Genomic DNA, 22,663 nt, shown 5'->3' on the forward strand with positions numbered 1-22,663 from the left:
ACCCAGCCCCGGCCAAAAACCGCGAAAAAAAAAAAATAGGGAACAGTATGAAGGAGCTTCTAAGTAGTAAATGAGCGGGTAGTACACTGATAAACTGTAGGCATACATGAAGGGATCACTGGTGGCGGGGATAATCAAAAAGTCTTTCCTAGATTAAGTACAGCATGATATGTTTTGAGGTTCGAGTATTCTAAGTAGCAAAGAGAGCTGGAGCATCAGGAAATAAATTTGGTGGGTGGCACCTGTGGCTCAAGAAGTAGGGTGCCGGTCCCATATGACGGAGGTGGCGGGTTCAAACCCAGGCCCGGCCAAAAAAAGGAAATAAATTTGGTAATGAGAATAAGTCAAGGCAACCTTCCGACTGGCAGCAGAGAGAGCCGCGAACGCGGTATTTTTCTATTAAACTTGCGGTACTGCCGCAGTGTGGAACTGGGTGAGGGTCAGCTCCCACTAGGGGATGCTGTTTCAAAACATAGACCCATTTGGATTAAGGTGAAATGAAGGCACAGCAGGTAGCACGTCAGACAAAGAGCGTCCCAACCGTTGGACAAACTAAAATAACAAAAATAAAATATGTTAACTCTTCCCTTTTATTGTCTCGCGCCCCTCAAGATGGTCTCCCTGTCTCTAACCACTACTAGAGTTTGTGCCAGACAAGCCCTGCGGAAAACGACTACCACTTCCAGAAATCCTCGCGTAAGGCCTGGTCCCTCTTCCCGGGTACAAGCGGTCTCGCCGCATGGCCTTTTGGGAGCGGTAGTCTTCAAGTGTCACCTGGGTGCTGTAGTTCCTTTCCCACAATCTGCTGGGCGAGGCGGCGCCAGCGATCCCAGCAGCGCTGGGCGTTCAGGGGCCAAGATGGCGGCGCGCCGGGGACGGAGAGAAGGAGTCGCGCCGCCTCCGGGTGGGGGCCCCGGCCCAGACCCCGGTGGTGGAGTCCGCGGCAGCGGTTGGGGGAATCGAAGCCAAGCGCCGTATGGGACCTTGGGCGCTGTGAGCGGCGGGGAGCAGGTGAGAGGCTGGCGGGCGGCCCGCAGCTGGCAGCAAAGAGATGTGTGCCGGGCGGTGACACGTGGACGCCACAGGAGAGGGAGGAAGCGCCTGAGAGTTGATGCCGGGTGGCCGCAGGAGCTAGGTCAGGTCAAGTAGACTTAAGCCATTTGTTGAGGGAAGGCAGGCAAAGGTAGGGTCTCTACGGCCATTTCTGGGGAACGCCGGTAGGTCAGAGCCGGGTGTCGGAAACATGGCCCGCCATGGGGGGGGTCAGGGATTTGGACTTGAGAGTCAAAGACCTTCCCTCTAAAGATGCTTAGTGCGGCTCCTCTTGCCCAGCGCAGCGGTTCTCTTTTTCGGAGCCACGTGGGTTGGGCGAACAATTTTCCCGGGAGAACTTGTCTGCTTCCCCTCCCCCTCTAGGCGGCCCGGGCACCCACGTGGGTTGGGTTCCCGGTGGAGGGGGGCGCGGACCGCGGGTCCACGTGGGGGCAGGGAAGCGATGTCCACGTGGCTGGTGTCCCAGGCAGTCGGGCATCTACTATCAGCCCTGGAGCCGCACTGCTGGGAACTGGGTGTGTCTTAGCCAGTCCCGCCATCTCCGGCCCGGGCTTCACCCGCCGGGGCAAGAAGATTGGGGCTGATAGTCAACTTTGCTTAAAGCCCTGGAGTTTTTTTCTCCTACTGCTTGGGTCCGCAGCGCCTCTCTACTGATGGACTTTCCAGATGTTCGAGGAGTCTGTTCCCTGCGGATGACGGAGGGTGATGGGGAAATTAGAGGGCTGAGGCTGAAGGGCTGTAGAAGAGTGAGCTTATGGCTGCTTCTGTCCGACCGGCTTGGGGTGGGTTGTGAGTCATTGGCCCTGGCGTTTTCGTTGCCTGCAGTTCAACCTCATTAGTGATTCAAGGGGCATGGGAGTGTCAACATATACCTGGGACAAGCTTAAGTAAGGGAAAGAGAATCTTCTCACTTCCCCTTTTTTTTCCCCAACATATTTCTTGAGGAGGTAGCTAAGGCCTGCTCCTGGGAATTCACACAGGAACTGGGGTGGGCCGTATTTAAGGTTCTCTGGAATTTTTGCCTGGGATGGGAAAAGTTGGAGGTGGTTTGAGAGCTATTCAGCATTAGTTGAACATGTATTGGACAAGGAGGAATTTTTTTGTCAGATTCTTTCTTTTCAGCCTTCAGTTCTGCATACTTAAGTGTTACTGGTTTTACTGTCTTCGGTGGAAGGTTTCTTAGACGTTGCTACCTGGGGTGGCAGTGGGTAGGAATCAGTTTAAACTATTACCTCTCTTAAGAAATTAGCTGGTTTTTTGACACCACTTTTTTGTGTATGTTTTTTGGTGGAAATTGGGCTACCTGGTAATGTCACATCCAGGAGACCAATACAGGCAGGAAGGTAGGCGCATCTGATTCCTTCCCCTTCATTTTTCTCAGAGGTCATAGCTGTTGGGGCTGGTGCTGCCCACCCTCTGGGGGTGAAGCAGGAGAGAGTCAAAATCCAGCTGTGATATAAGTTAGGTGGTCATTTGGGGTTGGAGAAGGTCTTATGGAGAGATTGTCCCCACCAAACCAAAGATGGTTGTGTGAGCTGACCAGTCAAGCAGTTATTGAGATACCATTATGTTTAGTTGTAGGAGATACGCTGGTAAATCACATAAACATAACCCCTATCTTCCAGAATCTTTTGTTTTAATCAGGATAGACAGATAATAATGGTGAATGGCACAGAAGGAAAGTGCAGGGTATTTGGGATTATATAATTGGCGGTAGTAATCTACTTTGCAGGGTCTGGGAAGAGATATTGTAGGCTGAGACTTGAAGAAAAACTTTGCTCAGAAGAATAGTATGCAAAGGCCTCAGGGAGAGAGAACACATGGCTTATTGGAGAAACAGAAACCTGTATAGCAGAGTAGTGAGTGGAGCAGAATAGTCTACTGGGGAAGATCAGGACCCCTCCCTTTAAGCCGTAAGGAGTTTAAACCTAATGCTAAAAGCAGTAATATGCCATTGAAGGGATTTACAGCGGGTCTCAGGGTCTCAGGAAGTGATAAGATGTGCATTTGAAAGTTCTGGCTGATTTTGAAACCTGGAGGGACAAGATTGTTGTGGGAGATCCAGTTGGGAGTTTGTTGACGTTTAGAGCTACTGGTAGCTGCTTCACTTTTACCCTGAGCTTAGTACTTGAATGATCTCGATATTCTGGGAACTGTGCTGTTTGGGGATTGAAGGGTGGCTGATGTCAGGTAAGGGGTGGGTGTTTCTGAATGGAAGTACAGATGAATAGTTTGTCAAGATGGTATCATCTGAAGATTTCAGCTTAGTGGTCAGGGCTCTGGTGGGTAGGTGGCGGGCAAGTAGAAATGCATCCTCCTTGCACATCCAGGAATTTGCTGTGCCAGGTGCTATTCAGTTGTTGGTTGTAATTACAGGATTGTGAAGGCCTGGGAGGGGTTAGTGCCTAAAACCTGCCACCTTTCAGTTCATCTCTGGGCCTGGCCTCCTTAGTGTCCCTAACCAGCCTTTCCTTTTTCTGGGTATTGGAACTCTGCAGCTTTATTAGGAGGGTGTATATGTGTGTGTGTGGGAGGGTGGTGGTGGTGGAGGAGGGTGTGAATTTTTCTTTTGGAAGAGGTAGAGTTTCCCTTTGCTGCAGAGGGGGAGGAAGGTGTTTGGCTGGTCTGTGTTTGATCCTGTTCTTGGGCCTTTGTCTCAAGTTTCTTATGCAATAGTTCCTCCCTTGTCTGTGGTTTCAGTTAACGGTGGTCAAACTATGGTCTGAAAATAGGTGAGTGTAGTGCAATGAGATACTTTGAGAGACTACATTCTCTCATTCATAACTGTTATTACAGTGTTTTGTTATAATTGTTCTATTTTTAGTTATTGTTAATTTCTTACTGTGCCTAATCTGGGTGGCGCCTGTGGCTCAGTTGGTAAGGCGCCGGCCCCATATACCGAGGGTGGCGGGTTCAAACCGGCCCCGGCTGAACTGCAACCAAAAAAAATAGCCGGGCGTTGTGGCGGGCGCCTGTGGTCCCAGCTACTCGGGAGGCTGAGGCAAGAGAATCGCTTAAGCCCAGGAGTTGGAGGTTGCTGTGAGCTGTGTGAGGCCACGGCACTCTACTGAGGGCCATAAAGTGAGACTCTGTCTTTACAAAAAAAAAAAAAAAAAAAAAAAGTTAAACTTTGTCATGAGTGTGTATGCATATAAAAAACCATAGTATATATAGGGTTCAGTACTCTCTGCAGTTTTAGGCATCCACTGGGGGTCTTGGAATATATCCCCTGAGGACAGGGGTACTATCGTAGTAGAGATACTCATGGCTCTGTTCTGTTCTCACCAGTGCCATTCTAGTTACTTCTGGCCCTGTTCATGCCTACAGTCTTGACAGGTCTGGGTGTGCTGCTCTGTGCCTGATAGAAGAAGCTAAAGATGTCACTAGCTCTCAGAAGCCAGGCTTCTCCAGCTACAGAATTAAGCTTTCTCTCTCTCTCTTTTTTTTTTTTTTGCAGTTTTTGGCTGGGGCTGGGTTTGAACCCACCACCTCCAGCATATAGGGCCGGCGCCGCCCCACTCCTTTGAGCCACAGGTGCCACCTTCTCTCCTTTTTTTTTTTTTTTATTGAGACAGTCTCAAGTTGACCCCCTGGGTAGAGTGCTGTCATGTCATAGCTCACAGCAACTTCCAACTTGGGCTCAAGCGATCCTCTTGCCTCAGTTTTTCTATTTTTGGTAGAGACAGGTCTCGCTTTTACTCAGGCTGGTCCGAACTTATGAGCTTAAGCAATCCATCTGCCTTGGCCTCCCAGAGTGCTACCATTACAGGAGTGAGCCACCGGGTCTGGCCAAGCTTTCTCTTCTTTTGCTCTTATCTGGGGATGGGGTGGGGAAGAGAGAGCCTTCTCTGGAATTACTATGGACAGATTGGGTGGCACACTGTTGGGCCTTCAAAATAAAAGCATGGCTCATGCTCATTGATTAGTGCCTGAGGCACACATGCACTGGGGCTGGTTGTTTCTACCCAGCTTGGGGCTGCTACACAAACAAACAATAAACAAAAATAGCTGCAGCCCGGGAGTTGCTCAGTGATCAGTGACTCACACCTGTAATCCTAGGACTCTGGGAGGCTGAGGTGGGTAGAAAGCTTGAGCTCAGGAGTTCAAGACTAGCCTGAGCAAAAGAGAGACTCTTATCTACTAAAAATAGAGAAACTGATGAAAGAGGATCACTTGAGCCCAAGACCTGGAGGTGTTATGAGCTATGATGCCATGGCACTCTACCCAGGGCAATAGCTTGAGACTCTGTTTCTCAAAAAAAATAGAAAAAAAGAAAGACTTGTCACTCAGTGAGTAGGGCGCTGGCCGCATACACCGAGGCTGGCCCAGCCAGGGCCTGCTAAACAGTGACAACTGCAACAAAAAATAGCCAGGCGTTGTGGTGGGCGCCTGATGTCCCAGCTACTTGGGAGGCTGAGGCAAGAGAATCACTTAAGCTCAAGAGTTTGAGGTTGCTGTGAGCTGTGATGCCACTACCAAGGGTGACATAGAGTGAGACTGTCTCAATTAAAAAAAAAAAAAAAAAGGCAGCACCTGTGGCTCAGTGACTAGGGTACTGGCCCCATATACCCAGGGTGGTGGGTTTGAACCCGGCCCTGGCCAAACTGCAACAACAAAAAATAGCCAGGTATTGTGGTGCACCTCTTGTGGTGCAAGAGAATCACCTAAGCCCAAGAGCTGGAGGTTGCTGTGAGCTGTGACGCCACCGCACTCTACTGAGGGCAACAAAGTGAGACTCTGTCTCTGAAAAAAAAAAATACAAAATAAAAGCATGAAGTTAGTGTGAATATCAGCTATGTATAAGACACTGCTGAGGCGGCGCCTGTGGCTCAGTGAGCAGGGCGCCCGTCCCATATGCCAAGGGTGGCGGGTTCAAACCCAGCCCTGGCCAAACTGCAACAAAAAAGTAGCCGGGCGTTGTGGCAGGCATCTGTAGTCCCAGCTGCTCGGGAGGCTGAGGCAGGAGAATCGCCTAAGCCCCAGGAGTTGGAGGTTGCTGTGAGCTGTGTGATGCCACGGCACTCTACCAAGGGCAATAAAGTGAAACTCTGTCTCTACAAAAAACAAACAAAAAAAAAAAGACACTGCTGAGCATTATGGATAACTGGGAAGTATAATATTTTAACCCTTGTAGGAATCAAAAAGTATAAGCTTACTATTTGCCCCAAAGGAACTTGGAATTTATTTATTTATTTATTTATTTAATTTTTTTAGAGACAAGAGTCTCAATTCATTGCCCTCAGTAGAATGCTGTGGCGTCACAGCTCACAGCAACCTCCAACTCCTGGGCTTAGGCGTTTCATTATAGCTATGATGCTATAGCACTCTATTCAGGATGACAGAGTAGAACTCTGTCTCAAAAAGAAAAAATAAGTTTAGTAGAGATTCAGGGAATGTCATGGGTACAGGATGTGATTGCCAGAAAAGTGAATGCTGCAGAAAAATGTGAATTTAGTGTTGTGAAGAGAGATGGGCTGGGAAAGCCAAGGGTATCTTCTTGAAGTGGGTAGGATATGTGCTAAGCAGAGAGCAGAGGCATAAGTGGATTTGAGATAGGTAGGTTGTAGCTGAAACTGTCTCCTTGCTGACCTTTTTCCTTTAGTGTGCCTTTAGACTTGCCCTCACCCCTGCCAGCAGATGACTTCTGAACAATCATGGTCTTTTTGATATTTTTACTTTGCAGTTTAATAATCTCCTGTTGGTCCAACTGTTCTGGATGAAGTCCAAACTTTTTTCTGCCTATAAGATCCTTGAAAACTACTGCTACGGTTGGGGCTTTTGTTCATGGATTTTATTTCTTTCTGTCTAGCCAGCCTAGAGGTTTGGTGGTGTGGGGAGGGTCTATTGCTGAGTTTGGATCAGTTGGCTGGGTACCTGGTTTATGGCTCATACCAGTCAATTGTCCCCTGAGGGCCTGTACAAACCCTTCTCACCTCCCTTCTTTTGCCCCAGGTACTGCTGCACGAAGAGGGGAGTGATTCTGGCTTTGTTAGTCTGTCTCGGCTAGGCCCATCTCTGAGGGACAAGGACCTAGAAATGGAGGAGCTGATGCTACAGGATGAGACACTGCTGGGAACCATGCAGAGCTACATGGATGCCTCCCTCATCTCCCTCATTGAGGATTTTGGGAGCCTCGGAGAAGTGAGTTGGGGTTGGACTTGGAGGTCTTCAGGAGGAACTTTGTATAAGAGGCTCTAGCTCAAGTCCTTGAAGTTGTTTTAGGTATGGCTCTGTTCTCCCAGGACCTTGGCTTCTGGGTCCCCAGCCTGAACCATTGAAGTGTGTATGTGTGTGTGGGTGTGTGTGTATATTATTATTATTAATGAGACAGAGCCTCAAGCTGTTGCCCTGGGTGGAGTGCTGTGGCATCACAGCTCATAGCAACCTCCAACTACTGGGCTCAAGCGATTCTCCTGCCTCTGCCTCCCAAGTAGCTGGGACTACAGGCACCTGCCACAACGCCTGGCTATTTTTTTGGCTGCAGCCATCATTGTTGTTTGGTGGGCCTGGGCTGGATTCAAACCTGTCAGCTCAGGTGTATGTGGCTGGTGCCTTAGCTGCTTGAGCCACAAACGCTGATCTTGAAGTATATTTTTTTATCTGTAGCTGGGAATTAGATTGTAGGCTACTAGATTATGTCCTATGTGAGGATTTCCTGGCTAGCCTGACTGTTGTCTAAGGCTGTTCCCCCTGTCAGGGCCAGAGGGTTCTGATCTCTTTTTTTGAGCCCAATTCTAGTCTAGCCAAGTGTTGTCCACTGAGCATCCCACCTTTTGCCTGAAAGTAGGGGAATGTGTGAAACCCATACTTCAAGATTCAAGTCTGAGAGGTCTCTGTTGACACTAGAAAGGTGATGGATGGATGGTAAACGATCTTGAAACTGATGCTTCCTGGTCCTCAGATTCTTCTCATTGCCTAATTGAGCTGGGGTGAGCCTAGGAGACTCATTCTCTGGGCATCTACTCCCTCTCAATGGCCTATTAAGTCATTAGATAATATTGGTAGAACCTTTCATTGTCTTTCTGGAGCAGACCAGGTTATCTCTGGAGGAACAGAATGAAGTGTCACTGCTCACGGCTCTGACGGAGATCTTGGACAATGCAGATTCTGAGAACCTGTCTCCATTTGACAGCATTCCTGACTCAGAGCTGCTTGTGTCACCTCGGGAGGGCTCCTCTGTGAGTATGGAACCAGGGAAAGGGGATATGTGGTTGGTTCAAAGAGTAGATCATGTCTGTGGGCTTATTCACATAGGTCTGAAGCACAAACTGATCTCAGGTCTTTCTTTGTCTCTTAGCTGCACAAGCTACTCACGCTTTCTCGGACACCTCCAGAACGTGATCTCATCACCCCAGTTGACTCACTGGGGCCCAACACAGGCAGCAGTAGAGTGAGTGGGGTAAGCCTGATCTAGGGGTCCTCAGGAATTTCCCGGTGGGAGAAGTATGTGGGAATAGGTCTGGAACATACTTTGCCGAAGAAAATTCCTTCTGATGCTTCTTTTTTTTTTTTGGCCGGGGCTGGGCTTGAACCCGCCACCTCCGGCATATGGGACCGCCGCCCTACACGTTGAGCCACAGGCGCCGCCCTTCTGATGCTTCTTTTCTCTCTTGCAGGTGGAAATGTCTCTCACAGATCCCCCTTGGGACTTTTCCTCACCCTCTTTTCTGGAGACCTCTTCCCCCAAGCTTCCTAGTTGGAGACCCTCAAGATCAAGACCACGTTGGGGACAATCCCCTCCTCCCCAGCAGCGTAGTGATGGAGAAGAAGAGGAGGATGTGGCCAGCTTCAATGGCCAGATTCTGGCTGGGGAGCTTGACAACTCTGTGAGCAGTATCTCAGACTTCCCCATGCATCTGGCTTGCCCTGAGGAAGAAGATAAACCAATAGCAGCAGAGATGGTAGTGCCAGCAACTGGCGATGAGAGCATCTCCTCCCTGAGTGAGTTGGTGCGTGCCATGCATCCATATTGCCTGCCCAACCTTACCCACCTGACATCACTTGAGGATGAGCTTCAGGAGCAGCCAGATGATTTGACACTGCCTGAGGGTTGTGTGGTGCTAGAAATAGTGGGGCAGGCAGCCACAGCTGGTGATGATCTGGAGATCCCAGTTGTGGTGCGGCAGATGCCTCCTGGACCCCAGTCTGTGCTTCTGGATGACTCACTAGAGACTAGTCCTGCCTTGCAGCTTCTCATGCCAACGCTGGAGTCAGAGACAGACCTTGCCTTGCCCAAGGTAACCCTCTGCCCTGAAAAAGAGGGATTACTGGACTCAGAGGAAAAGCTGGACTCGGCCTTTTTGTTGGAGTCCAGGGAGGTCATGGAGCCAGTGGTACCCAAGGGGCTTCAGAACCCACCTGCCAATGGAGGGCTGGGTTGCCAGAGAGCTCGAAAGGGCAGGAGGAAGAAGAACAAGGAGCAGCCAGCAGCCTGTGTGGAAAGCTATACCAGGAGGCTGAGGTCATCCTCTCGTGGACAGTCTACTGTGGCTACAGAAGGACTTTCTCAGGCAGGCAACTTGCAGAAACAGCCTCAGGAGCAACTTCAGAGAGAAATTGGGCCTTTACAGGGTAGGGGGAAGCCCCGGGCTTGGGCTCGGGCCTGGGCAGCCGCCTTGGAGAAGCCTAGCTCAGAGAACTTGGAGAGAAGTGGTAGACAAGGTAGTCCTTCTAAAGAAAGTCCTTTAAATCTGCACCCCAAGCTGGTTGACACTGTCCAAGCCAATCATGTCCCAGCCCGTCTCTCATTGGTTGACTCTGCCCAAGTGGGCTCTATGCCAGTTGACTCTGTTGAAGCTGATCCCACTGCAGTTGACTCTGTTTTATCTGACCCTGCACCTGTTGACCCTGTGTTGGTTGAGCTTACTTCAGTCAGCTCAGAGCTGGTTGACCCTCTCTCAGCTGACCCAGTGCTGATTGACCCAGTTCTGGCTGACTCAGCAACAGTTGACCCTGCAGTGGAAGTTTCCATTTCAGATAACTTGCCACCAGTTGATGCTGCCCCATCTGATCCAGCACCAGTCGACCCTGTTCCCAGTGACTTGGCTCCAGTTGACCCTGTGTTAATTAAATCCAGACCAACTGATCCCAGACGTGGTGCAGTGTCATCAGCCCAAGGCAGTCCAGCCCCACAGCTCCTTCTGGATTCAGAGTCCTTGGACTCTCCAAAGGTCATCCCTGAAGTCAAGGAGATTGTGGGTCCTCTGAAGGTAGAAAGTAGTGCTATTGTCACAGCCCAGGAAGCCAGACCTCGGCCTCTTAGCCTATCTGAGTACCGGAGACGAAGGCAGCAACGCCAAGCAGAGGCAGAAGAGAGGAGTCCCCAGCCCCCAGATGGGAGGTGGCCTAGCCTTCCAGAGACCCCCACAGGGCTGGCAGACATCCCTTGTCTTGTCCTCCCACCAGCCCCAGCCAAGAAGACAGCTCTGCAGAGAAGTCCCGAAGCTCCCCCTGAGGCATCCTTTGGACCCATGGGTCCCAGCCCTGCTTCTCCTAGTCCTGAGCCACCTGCAGACAAACCTATAGCTTCAAATCCCACTGAGCAGGTGCCATGCCAAGAGATGCTACACCTAACGAGACCTTCCCCTCCTCTACAGTCCATGTCCCCTGTTGCAGCCATGCCTACTCTGCCTTTTCCTCCCGGTGGGTTGGGTATGCCCCCTAGTCTGCCTCCATCTCCCTTACAGCCTCCTACTCTACCAGTGTCTATGGGGCCAGTGCTCCCTGATCCCTATACTCACTATGTCCCTGTGCCACCCTGGCCTTGTTATCCCCCTGTGTCACCCTCTGGCTATCCTTGTCTGCCCCCACCACCACCAGTGCCCATAGTGTCTGGTACTCCTGGTGCCTATGCTGTGCCCCCCACTTGCAGTGTGCCTTGGGTACCTCCTCCTGCTCCAGTCTTACCTTATAGTTCCAGCTGTACCTATGGGCCCTTGGTATGGGGCCCAGGGCCACAACATCCTCCGTTCTGGTCTGCTGTTCCTCCACCTCCTTTGCCTCCAACCTCTGTTGGAAGAACTGTTCCTCCATCTAAGAAGGAGATCAGTGGCATTCTAGCTGGCCCTCCTGAAAATGTACTTCCTGTGCCAATGGCTCCACCTCTCAGTCTTGGGCCGGCTGGCCACGGAGCTTCACAAGTAGAGCCTACCAAGGTGGAGGTCAAGCCAATGCCTGCATCTCCCCATGTGAAACATAAGATATCCTCCCCAGTACAAAGCCCCCGGATGAAGAATCTGTGCTGTGTGTCTGCTGAAAGTGTGGCTATTGAGGAAGATGCATCAGAGAGGTCAAAGCCTGAGACCCAGGAGACCAGGCCCAGGGAGAAGCCTCCCTCTCCTGCTACCAAGGCTATTCCCACACCAAGGCAGAGCACTGTCCCCAGGCTCCCAGCTGTCCACCCAGCCCGTCTAAGGAAACTCTCCTTCCTGCCTACCCCATGTTCCCATGGTCCTGAAGATGTGGTACAGGCTTTCATCAGTGAGATTGGTGAGTAGCACACACTTCTTTTGGTCTCTAGAAGGGTAAAGGGTTGACTGGCCCCATAGACACAGGATAACCAATTCAGATAAAGCTGGCCTTTGATTTCCTTGGAGGTTCTTGAGAGGCAGAGCTCTAGGGTTGCTTGGACCTTTAGTGCTCTGTGCTGCTGCCTAGGTTGCTGATACAGTAGGCAGAGTTAGTGGAAAGGGCAAAGTGAGGGGATTTGTGGACTTTCTGGGACCTGTGTACTCAATTGATAGGGGCTGGTTTTTAATCCTATGTTGTGTGCCTCTACAGGAATTGAGGCATCGGACCTGTCCAGTCTGCTGGAGCAGTTTGAAAAATCAGAAGGTGAGGGAATTTGGGTGATTTTGCTCCAACTCTTTTTTTGTTTCTAATTCTTTGGACCCAACCCTTAGTTGCTTAAACTGGGGTGAAGGGGAAGGGCAGTGTTAGCCACTAGAGCAGCCCCTTAATTGGGATGAGGAGACAAGATTCAACTGCAACAGTAATCTAATCAGGGGCAGTGGTTGTACAACGAGACAAGTACTATAGAAGAGGAGACAGGGAGACCCAAATAGGTTTGGAATATTTAGGGACGTTTTTCTAGAAGGAAGTAGCTCTCAAGCTGTGCCTTGGAAGATAGGATTTTATAGAGAGAATGTGTGTGTTGTGAATAAAGGCAGAAAGAACAAGGCAGAGGCAGGTAGGTAGATTGCCTGTGCTCACAGGTTTGAGACCAACCTGAGACAGAGCCAGACCCCCGCCTCTAAAAATAGCCAGGCGTTGTGGCTGGCACCTGTAGTCCCAGCAACTGGGGAGGCTGAGGCAAGAGAATCACTTGAGTCCAAGAGTTTGAGGTTGCTGTGAGCTATGATGCCGTGGCACTACCAAGGGCGACAAAGTAGACTTCTTTTTTTTTTTTTAATTAATTAATTAATTTATTTTTTGTAGAGACAGAGTCTCACTTTATGGCCCTCGGTAGAGTGCCATAGCCTCACACAGCTCACAGCAATCTCCAACTCCTGGGCTTAAGCGATTTTCCTGCCTCAGCCTCCCGAGTAGCTGGGACTACAGGCGCCCGCCACAACGCCCTGCTGGTTTTTTGGTTGCAGTTTGGCCGGGGCTGGGTTTGAACCCGCCACCCTTGGTATATGGGGCCGGCGCCTTACCGACTGAGCCATAGGCGCCGCCCTAATTTATTTATTTTTATTGTTAAATCATAGCTGTGTACATTAGTGCAATCAAGGGGTACAATGTGCAGGTTTCATATACAATCTGAAATATTCTCATCAAACTGTTCAACGTAGCCTTCATGGCATTTTCTTAGTTACTGTATGTGGGCATTTGTATTCTGCATTTAGTAAGTTTTGCCTGTACCCATTCTAAGATGCATCATAGATGTGGCCCCACCCATTACCCTCCCTCCACCCAAACCTCCCCCCTCCCTTCCCCTTCCTTGGCCCTTTCCCCATAGTCTTGTGCTATAGTTGGGTTATAGCCTTCATGTGAAAGCTATAATTTAGCTTCATAGTAGAGCTGAGTACATTGGATACTTTTTCTTCCATTCCTGAGATACTTTGCTAAGAAGAATATGTTCTAGCTCCATCCGTGTAAACATGAAAGAGGTAAAGTCTCCATCTTTCTTTAAGGCTGCATAATATTCCATGGTATACATGTACCACAATTTGCTAGTCCATTCGTGGGTTGATGGACACTTGGGCTTCTTCCATGACTTAGCAATTATGAGAGACTTTTTTTTTTTTTTTTTTGAGACAGAGCTTCAAGCTGTCACCCTGGGGTAGAGTGCTGTGGCATCACAGCTCACAGCAACCTCCAGCTTCTGGGCTCAAGCAATTCTCCTGCCTCTGCCTCCCAAGTAGCTGGGACTACAGGCGCCCACCACAATGCCCGGCTATTTTTTGGTTGCAGCTGTTGTTGTTTGGCGGGCCCAGGCTGGATTCGAACCCGCCAGCTCAGGTGTACGTGGGTGGTGCCTTAGTCATTTGAGCCACAGGTGCCAAGCTGCGGCTATTTTTTTTTTTGGTTGTTGTCATTGTTCTTTGGCAGGCCTGGGCTGGATTCAAACCTGCTGGCTCTGGTGTATGTGGCTGGTGCCTTAGCTGCTTGAGCTATAGGCACCAAGCCTGAGACTCTTGTCTCTTAAAAAAAAAAGAGGGGGGCACAGAAGGAATACATGGGAAAGCTGGTGTATGGTGCAATTGGAAGGGACTGAATAGCTGGATGTTCTCGGTACAGGGTGTGGGTCTTGGTGCTGCAGAGGATATGGTGTCCTGTTCTTAAGTATCTTATGGTGTTAATGGGGAGAAAAGTCTGAAATGAATTCTGAGTTGGTGATAGATATATCTAGGACAAGATGGGGCTATGAGGCTAGGAGTTAAGTTAGGCAAGTTATGTAGAAAAATGCTAGGTTTATAAATTTGAACTCTATCTCAAATTCAAGTGTGGTATGTGGGTGTTTCTGAGCAGAAAAGAGATATGATTAAAAATAGTACCTGGGCACCCACTGGCAGAGACTGGATCTCTTTGGGGAGAGACTAACAGGGAATATGTAGGCTAAGTGGATTTTCCTCCTTTGGGTCTCATAGCAAGCCCTCTGTGTCTCCTTAGTCTGGAACATGTGGTTGAGCTTTTAACTAGTATGGTTTCTTTGCAGCCAAAAAGGAATGTCCTCCCCTGGCTCCTGCTGACAACTTGGCTGTAGGAAACTCAGGGTAAGTATGGAGACATGTGAGCGAGTTACCCTACAGCTGTTGGTCAGCAGCTGGCTGGCACTTCAGGACCATCATCTGGATGCCTCTGTTGTAGGGACATTTAGTCAGTTCTAGAGTTTTTCCCTGCTTCCCCATCCCCTGTTCTCCCCATTACTACTGGGCACTGTCTTAGGGGATAAGGTGGGAGGGTGTGTACTGCCCTCTAGCTAATTCCAGTTAGGGATTCTGAATACCCCAGAGGTGTCTTTTATCTTCTTCTGACAAGTCATGCCTTTGGGGATTTCTTTTCTTCATTTAACAAAGAAGCTTACTCAATGCTGGTGATGGTGTATCTTGAAGTTGGGGAAGATGTTAATGGCTATGACTCCCCTGACTCCTTGGTGGGCACTGGCAAGCTGGACCTCTTTGCTCCCTAGTCTCCCAGCACTGAGAGGCCTTTTTTCATTTTTCATGTTCATGGTACCCCATTCTATTCTGCCAAGCAGGTTACCCTCCATATTGGTTTCAGGTTGGTCTGGGCTGAGCAGGTGATGCTCTTGATGTGAAGGAGGTTGGGGTTATTAAAGGTTATGGCCAGTCTGCCTCCTGGAATTGGGGAGAGCTGAGTTGAGACCCAATCTACAGTTTAGTTATAAGGACCCTTTTTGTTCAGGAGGAGGAAGATGGGGGCATTTGTGCGTCCTATTCTTCTCTGCCGCACCCCTCTCCTATTGCTTTGTGAGGAAAGCATATGTACAAGATATTGAGGAGGCAATGAATCAGGCTTTCCCTTTTCCCCCCCTGCCAGCAGCGTTGACACTCCCCAGGAGAAGAGGCCCCTAGACCGGTTACAAGCCCCAGAACTGGCCAACGTAGCAGGTGGGTTCAGGGTGGGGAACACTGCCTATGGTTAGATTATGCAGCAACATTTACAGAGTCTCCTCTGCATTAAGAGTGTGTAGGCGTTGAGGATACAGAGATATGATCTCCATCCTTAAAGGTACTCACAGCCTAGGGTATAGATGTGTAAACAAATGAGCATGGTTAGTATCTGTGGTAGTATGTTAAAGAAGTCTGTGATTTATAGGGAGATATGAAAGGGGACAGTTAGGGAACAGTTGTGTAGAAGGTAATTTCCTAAGCTGAAGCTCGAGAAAATCACTGATATCAGTCAGGTGTTAGATTTGAAGGACAGGGCATTCTAGGAAGATGGAGCAACTGGAGTGATCTGAAGATACAAAGCCAGCCACGTGTTTGGGGTAATTACGAGTGGCTTGGTTCAACTGGAGCAGTGGTCCTCAAACTTTTTAAACAGGGGGCCAGTTCACTGTCCCTCAGACCATTGGAGGGCCGGACTATAGTTTTAAAAAAAAAAAAACTATGAGCCGGGCGTTGTGGCGGGTGCCTGTAGTCCCAGCTGCTCGGGAGGCTGAGGCAAGAGAATCGCGTAAGCCCAAGAGTTAGAGGTTGCTGTAAGCCGTGTGACGCCACGGCACTCTACCCGAGGGCGGTACAGTGAGACTCTGTCTCTACAAAAAAAAAAAACTATGAACAAATTTCTATGCATACTGCACATATCTTATTTTGAAGTAAAAAACAAAACAGGAACAAATACAATCACACCGCCTCATGTGGCCTGTGGGCTGTAGTTTGAGGACCCCTGGATTGCAGTGTAGTGGGATCAGGGTGGTGGGCAGAGCTAAAGGAAGAGATAAAACTGGAATGGTGGATAGGAGGTCAGATTATGGGAACTTTGAATACCATGTCAAGCTGTTTGGACTTTATCTGATATTGACGAAGCAATTGAAAAAGCTTTACCAAATTGGTTTTCAGGTGCTCTACCTAGCAGAAATGGAAAAGACAGGTAGATGGGCACAAAGCCAGAAGCAGGGAGACCATGAGAAGGTGATTGCTTGAGTCCAGGCAAGATGCAGCCTAGAAGTCAGGCACTGTAGGGTGGAAGGGGTGAGTCTAAGAATGGAGTGTTAGACCAGTTAGGACCTGATCACCAGCTAGGTTTGGTAGTGAGAAGATGAAGGGTTCAGCTGGTTAGGTTTTTTTGCTGATCCCCTGGAAGGGAAACATGGGGAAAGGAGCTTGGTGTACTTTGTGAGATAAGATGGGGTTCTCTGGAACCTATATACACAGTATTTGGAAGTGTAGAATCAGATCTCATCCTGCTATCTCCATCCTCCCTCCTGCTCAACAGGGCTCACCCCTCCTGCTACCCCTCCCCACCAGTTATGGAAGCCCCTGGCTGCTGTCTCACTGCTGGCCAAAGCCAAATCTCCTAAGTCCACCGCCCAGGAGGGAACCCTGAAGCCTGAAGGAGTTACAGAGGCCAAACATCCAGCTGCAGTCCGCCTCCAAGAAGGGGTCCATGGCCCTAGTCCAGTCCATGTGGGCTCTGGGGACCATGACTATTGTGTCCGAAGCAGGACACCCCCAAAAAAGACGCCTGCCCTAGTCATTCCAGAGGTGGGCTCCCGATGGAACGTCAAACGCCATCAGGACATCACCATCAAACCGGTCTTGTCCCTGGGCCCAGCTGTCCCCCTGCCCCCTTGCATACCTGCCTCCCAGGAACCACTTGATCACAGGACTAGCGATGAACAGGCAGATCCCTCAGCACCTTGCCTTGCCCCATCTGCTTTGCTGTCCCCTGAGGCCTCACCCTGCCGGAATGACATGAACACTAGAACTCCCCTTGACCCTTCAGTTAAGCAGCGGTCAGTGCGCTGTTACCGAAAAGCCTGCAGGTCAGCTAGCCCCCCAAGCCGGGGCTGGCAGGGCCGCCGCGGCCACAGCAGCCGTTCTGTCAGCTCTGGGTCCAACCGGACCAGCGAAGCATCTTCCTCTTCATGCTCATCGTCGTCTTCCTCATCCCGATCCCGGTCCAGGTCCCTCTCCCCCCCACACAAGAGGTGGCGAAGGTGAGCTCTGATGGCCCTTTAGGTCCTCTCCATTTAGGAAGTTTATGTACTCTTCTGCGGTTTACTTTTAAAGCTCTTACAGTTTGTCTTTGGTACTTTCAGTCACTAAGGCTTCTATTTCTGTCTTTGGCTTTTGTCTTCATTCCTTTCCTGGATTGTTGAAGGAGGCAAGCTGTGAGATGATAGCTTCTATCCCTCGTTGGAGTTTGGGGTATCTCCTGAGCTCTTCTGCTTCCTTGAGACCTGCTTTAGGAGACAGTTAGCATTTGGTCTTGACCATGTTGATATTTTCACACATCGTATCAGTCCTCATTTATGGTATTTTCTTGGTGCTGTGTGGGTTAGTGGGTTAATTGTTAATGGAAGATAGTTCTTCCCTTAATCATCTGTTGAGCAAAGTGTCTGGGGTAGTTCCTTTGGGTGTTAACTATAGTCTCTTCTATTTCCTGGCAGCATCTTTTTTTTTCAATAACAGACCCCAGTTTTCCCACTTAATGAAGAATTCTTGGATGTTGGCAATGGTACAAATCTTTAAAAATGGCTTCCACTGGGCCTGGCAGTGGCTCACACCTGTAATCCTAGCACTCTGGGAGGCCAAAGCGGATAGGTTGCCTGAGCCAGAGTAAGACCCTGCCTCTACAAATAGCCAGGCAGGCACTTGTAGTCCCAGCAACTCGTGAGGTTGGGGCAAGAGAAACGCTTGAGTCCAAGAGTTTGAGGTTGCCATGAGCTATGATGCCACAGTACTCCACTGAGGGCGAGAAAGTGACATTCTGTCTCAAAAAAAAAAAAAAATAAATAAATAAATAGAAATGCCTCCTACTGTTGATCTAGCGCAGCACATCTCCTGTTATGCCAGAGTCACAGTATTCTATGAGACATGGTAGGGGTACAGTAATAACCTAGAGATCTAGGTCTGGCCCCACACCACAGATAACTGGTTGTGAGACATAGGGCCCAGGCCTTTATCTCCCTGAGTATCTCTTTTTCTTCTTTCTGATCTGTTAAGTGTTTTTCTTTTCTTTTTTTTTTTTTTTTTTTTTTTGTGGTTTTTGGCCGGGGCTGGGTTTGAACCCGCCACCTCTGGCATATGGGACCGGCGCCCTACTACTTGAGCCACAGGTGCCACCCCTTTCTTTTCTTTTTTTTTTAGAGACAGAGTTTCACTTATCGCCCTCAATAGAGTGCTGGGGCATCACAGCTCACAACAACCTTTAGCTCCAGGGCTTAGGTGATTCTCTAGCCTCAGCCTCCCAAGTAGCTGGGACTATAGGCACTTGCTACAACGCCTGGCTATTTTTTTGTTGCAGTTTGGCCGCGGCCGGGTTTGAACTCACCACCCTCGGTATATGGGGCTGGCGCCCTACCCACTGAGCCGCAGGTGCTGCCCTATTAAGTGTTTTTCAATTTTTTTATGGTTAGGAATAATATTTTTCTGGCCGGGAGTGGTAGCTTATGCCTGTAATCCCAGCACTTGGGAGGCCGAGATGGGTGAATTGCTTCAGTTCACAGGTTCAGAGACCAACCAGCCTGAGCCAGAGTGAGATCTTGTCTCTAAAAATAGTTGGGTATTGGGTGGCCCCTGTGGCTCAGTGGGTAGGGCGCCGGCCCCATATACTGAGGGTGGTGGTTTCAAGCCCAGCTCCCACCAAACTACAACAATAACAAAAATAGCCGGGCATTGTGGCAGGCGCCTGTAGTCCCAGCTACTCGGGAGGCTGAGGCAAGAGAATCACCTAAGCCCAGGAGTTTGAGGTTGCTATGATCTGTGATGTCATGACATTCTACCGAGGGCAAAAAAGTGAGACTGTCTCAAAAAAGAAAAAATAATAATAGTTGGGCATTGTGGCGGGTGCCTGTAGTCTCAGCTATGTGGGAGACTGAGGCAAGAGAATCATTGAGCCCCGGAGTTTGAGGTTGCTGTGAGCTATGACACTGTGGTACTCTATACCAAGGTGTGAAAAAGTGAGACTGTCTCAAAAAAAAAAAAAAAAAGAAAAATAATACATTTTTCAATTTGTAATTGCACAATTGAAAATAAATATGATCTTTACCAAAATAGTCCAAAACAATCCAGGTACATCTCAAAAGTTTCACACAGGGCCTCAGTTCATCTGTGAAGAAAAATAGTTCTTACAGAGCACCTATGCTCTGCTTTATCTTTGGCCCTCAGCTTCCTAACAGAGAGGCAGGGCTGGGGCCTGGGTGAGTTAAATGGGATATACCTGCACTACTCCCAGCATTCCTGCATGCGCTTTTATTCACCAGGTCCAGCTGCAGTTCCTCTGGACGTTCTCGAAGATGCTCTTCCTCTTCTTCATCCTCATCATCTTCATCTTCCTCATCCTCACCATCCAGTTCCCGAAGTCGTTCTCGCTCCCCTTCCCCCCGCAGGAGAAGTGACAGGAGGCGGAGGTGAGCACATGTTAAGGGAAGCAATGCCTGAGAGTTCTGAGGCATGCATTGTCTTTCATTAGGGGCTGATGACACCTTCTCTTGTCAGGTACAGTTCTTACCGTTCACATGACCATTACCAAAGGCAGAGGGTACTACAGAAGGAGCGTGCAATAGTGAGTGGAGGGATAGGTCATGGGAGAAGGGGGCTTACACCTGAGTTGGGCTCAGAGAGCTGTCTATAGCTGCAGGTACTGTATGTCAATTTTCTTTAATTTCCAATATAGGAAGAGAGAAGGGTAGTCTTCATTGGGAAGATACCTGGGCGTATGACTCGTTCAGAGCTGAAACAGAGGTTCTCAGTTTTTGGAGAAATTGAGGAATGCACTATCCACTTCCGTGTCCAGGGGTAAGCTTGGGCTCCAAGGGCAAGATGTCTGTTTCCATTCATCTACCTTGATGTTTCTCTGTCTTTCCTCTTTGCTCTGGTGTGCTGGCCAATATGGGGCACCTTCATTTCTGCAGAGGGTTGGCTATTTGGGAGTGAGAAGAAATACCTCCATACCTAGAGTGCTGTGCCTTCTTCATGGCATGTACCCAGATGGCCACCCTAGCCTCTGCTTCATCCTCTCCCACCCTTCTTACCAGTGACAACTATGGCTTCGTCACTTACCGATATGCTGAGGAGGCATTTGCAGCCATCGAGAGTGGCCATAAGCTGCGGCAAGCAGATGAGCAGCCCTTTGATCTTTGCTTTGGGGGCCGCAGGCAGTTCTGCAAGAGAAGCTATTCTGATCTTGGTGAGTGCAGTAAAGGGCTGAGGCTTTGGCATATATTATCCCCTTCCCAGAAAGGTTCCCAGCCCTTAGAGAGTGGGGTTAGGCAGATTTATCTCAATACACAGAGAACCCAAAGGATGGGATGAAAGGAGAAATGGAGGTTCTGAGTTAAAAATCAGGGCAATTTTATCTCCATTATATTGGAATGGAAGATGGCTGGCTATGTGAGGATCCTTTGCTTGGAAAATATGGTCAGATACCTTGACATTTCTCTTTACCTTTTTAGATTCCAACCGGGAAGACTTTGACCCTGCACCTGTAAAGAGCAAATTTGATTCTCTTGATTTTGACACATTGTTGAAACAGGCCCAGAAGAACCTCCGGAGGTAACCTTGGGCCCTCTCCCCACCCCTTTTTTCTTTGGAGGTGCCCAACCTCCTCCACCCCCCTCCCCCACTCTAGGGGAGAGAGCTGCTAGTGAGGAGATGACTGTTTTATAAAGAAATGGAAAAAAGTGAAATAAAAAATGTTAAATCAGATTTTTTAAGAGGTATTTGTTTTTTATAACAGGTATTGAAACAAGTTAACTTGCATTCCTATGTGAGATGGGTGGAGCTGAGGGGTTCACCCAGTGTTTGAAACATCTAAGTCACTATGCAGACTAATAAACTGCAGAGAACTTTCAAGTGCCGTTGTACTTCTTTCTATGGGGAAAATGCCAAATGCATTTACTTTTCCTCATCTGAATACAACCAGGGACATGCCTCCCTCTGGTCAGGTATAAAATCATACTGGATTTGAAAGTTGGCTCCTCAGGTATATTGTCTGTGAAATCAGTCATCTTGGGTAGTGCTTCTCAAACATGAAAGGGCACTCAAATCATGTGGAGATCTTTTCTATTTTTATTTTTATATTTTTGAGACAGAATCTCACTTTGTCATCCTTGGTAGAATGCTGTGGTGTCATAGCTTACAGCATCACAGCAACCTCCAACTTTTGGGCTCAAGTGATTCTTTTGGCTTAGCCTCCCAAGTAGTTGGGAGGGGCTGCAGGCGCACACCACAACGCCCAGCTATTTTTAGAGGGGAGGTCTCTCTCTGGCTCAGGCTGATCTTGAACCGGGGAGCACAGGCAATCCACCCACCTCAGCCTCCCAAAGTGCTGGGATTACAGGCAAGAACCACCCTGCCCAGCCGTGGAGATCTTTTAGAAGGTAGATTCTGACTTCCCAGGTTGGGGCCTGAGATTCTGGTCTAGGAAGAGATTTATTTATTTATTTATTTATTTATTTATTTATTTATTTATTTTTTTTGTAGAGACAGAGTCTCACTTTATGGCCCTTGGTAGAGTGCCGTGGCCTCACACAGCTCACAGCAACCTCCAACTCCTGGGCTTAAGCGATTCTCTTGCCTCAGCCTCCCGAGTAGCTGGGACTACAGGCGCCCGCCACAACGCCCGGCTATTTTTTGGTTGCAGTTCAGCTGGGGCCGGGTTTGAACCCGCCACCCTCGGTATATGGGGCCGGCGCCCTACCACAGGCGCCCCCTAGGAAGAGATTTAGATAGTAAGAACCTTGAGGAAGCTCACACTTCCTTAAGGGTGAGGGGGAAGAAGAAAAAAAAAGTTCCAAATAAAAGTTTCCTAAACTGGGGTTTGTGTGTACATTCACTATTTGATTTGTGTTCACTATTTTAGCTTGAGGATGATAACTTGGCAGATGCTTGAATGTTTTAAAGAATGCATGCTCATGGATAGAACTCTGGGGAAGAGGGAACTATAGGAGTTATACAGGAGAAAGGCAAAGGAGAAGTATGTCCCATAAGGAAGTGGATCCTAGGGTGGCGCCTGTGGCTCAAGGAGTAGGGTGCCGGTCCCACATGCCGGAGGTGGCAGGTTCAAACCTAGCCCCGGCCAAAAATCAAAATGAATAAGTTGTGTTTAAAAAAAAAAAAGGAAGTGGATCCTTATCCTTCCTGAGGGGCATTGATGGAAATTAGTCAAATAGTGGGTAGGACTGAAGTGATTGCTGACTGCTAACATGACTTGAAATGTGGCAGAACATGGAATTAATGAACGTGGCAAGTCTAGCACTGTGTTGGAGTTATGACCCATGACCCCTTTTCATGGAGCTGATCTAAGGCTGAATAGTAAAAAAGGTGGGAGGGTTGTTTTATAGGCACGTCATGACTGAGGGAGGGGGCAGCTTTAAGAATCAACATTCCGAAGCCCCCAGGATAAATAATTTGAAGGCGTTTCTGAAGGAGAGGCAGGAGTCAAGGCTGGTGGTATCTGAGAAGGGCCTCCCTGG

At 49.0% G+C, this 22,663-nt stretch overlaps 1 protein-coding gene across 6 annotated transcripts; it reads left to right on the top strand.

Annotated features, from left to right (window-relative positions):
* Nucleotides 1-797: 797 nt before the first annotated feature.
* PPRC1 (PPARG related coactivator 1) lies at nt 798-20,894 on the top strand. 6 transcript variants are annotated; one of them, XM_053583017.1, is made up of 14 exons: nt 798-1,011; nt 7,006-7,194; nt 8,085-8,231; nt 8,351-8,452; nt 8,670-11,541; nt 11,833-11,886; nt 14,213-14,270; nt 15,058-15,128; nt 16,459-17,182; nt 19,451-19,597; nt 19,686-19,752; nt 19,864-19,985; nt 20,225-20,376; nt 20,642-20,894. In XM_053583017.1, exons 1-14 carry the CDS (start codon nt 859-861, stop codon nt 20,743-20,745), a joined length of 4,962 nt encoding a protein of 1,653 aa, XP_053438992.1. In that variant the 5' UTR covers nt 798-858; the 3' UTR covers nt 20,746-20,894. The 6 variants fall into 6 exon arrangements, with proteins under 6 accessions (XP_053438992.1, XP_053438996.1, XP_053438994.1 ...); XM_053583019.1 differs by having other exon boundaries at nt 857-1,011; nt 19,692-19,752; XM_053583018.1 differs by having other exon boundaries at nt 857-1,011; nt 15,061-15,128.
* The last annotated feature ends 1,769 nt before the right edge of the window (nt 20,895-22,663 follow it).

The sequence above is a fragment of the Nycticebus coucang genome, chromosome 3 (genome assembly GCF_027406575.1).
Source record: "Nycticebus coucang isolate mNycCou1 chromosome 3, mNycCou1.pri, whole genome shotgun sequence".
Classification (NCBI taxonomy): domain Eukaryota; kingdom Metazoa; phylum Chordata; class Mammalia; order Primates; family Lorisidae; genus Nycticebus; species Nycticebus coucang.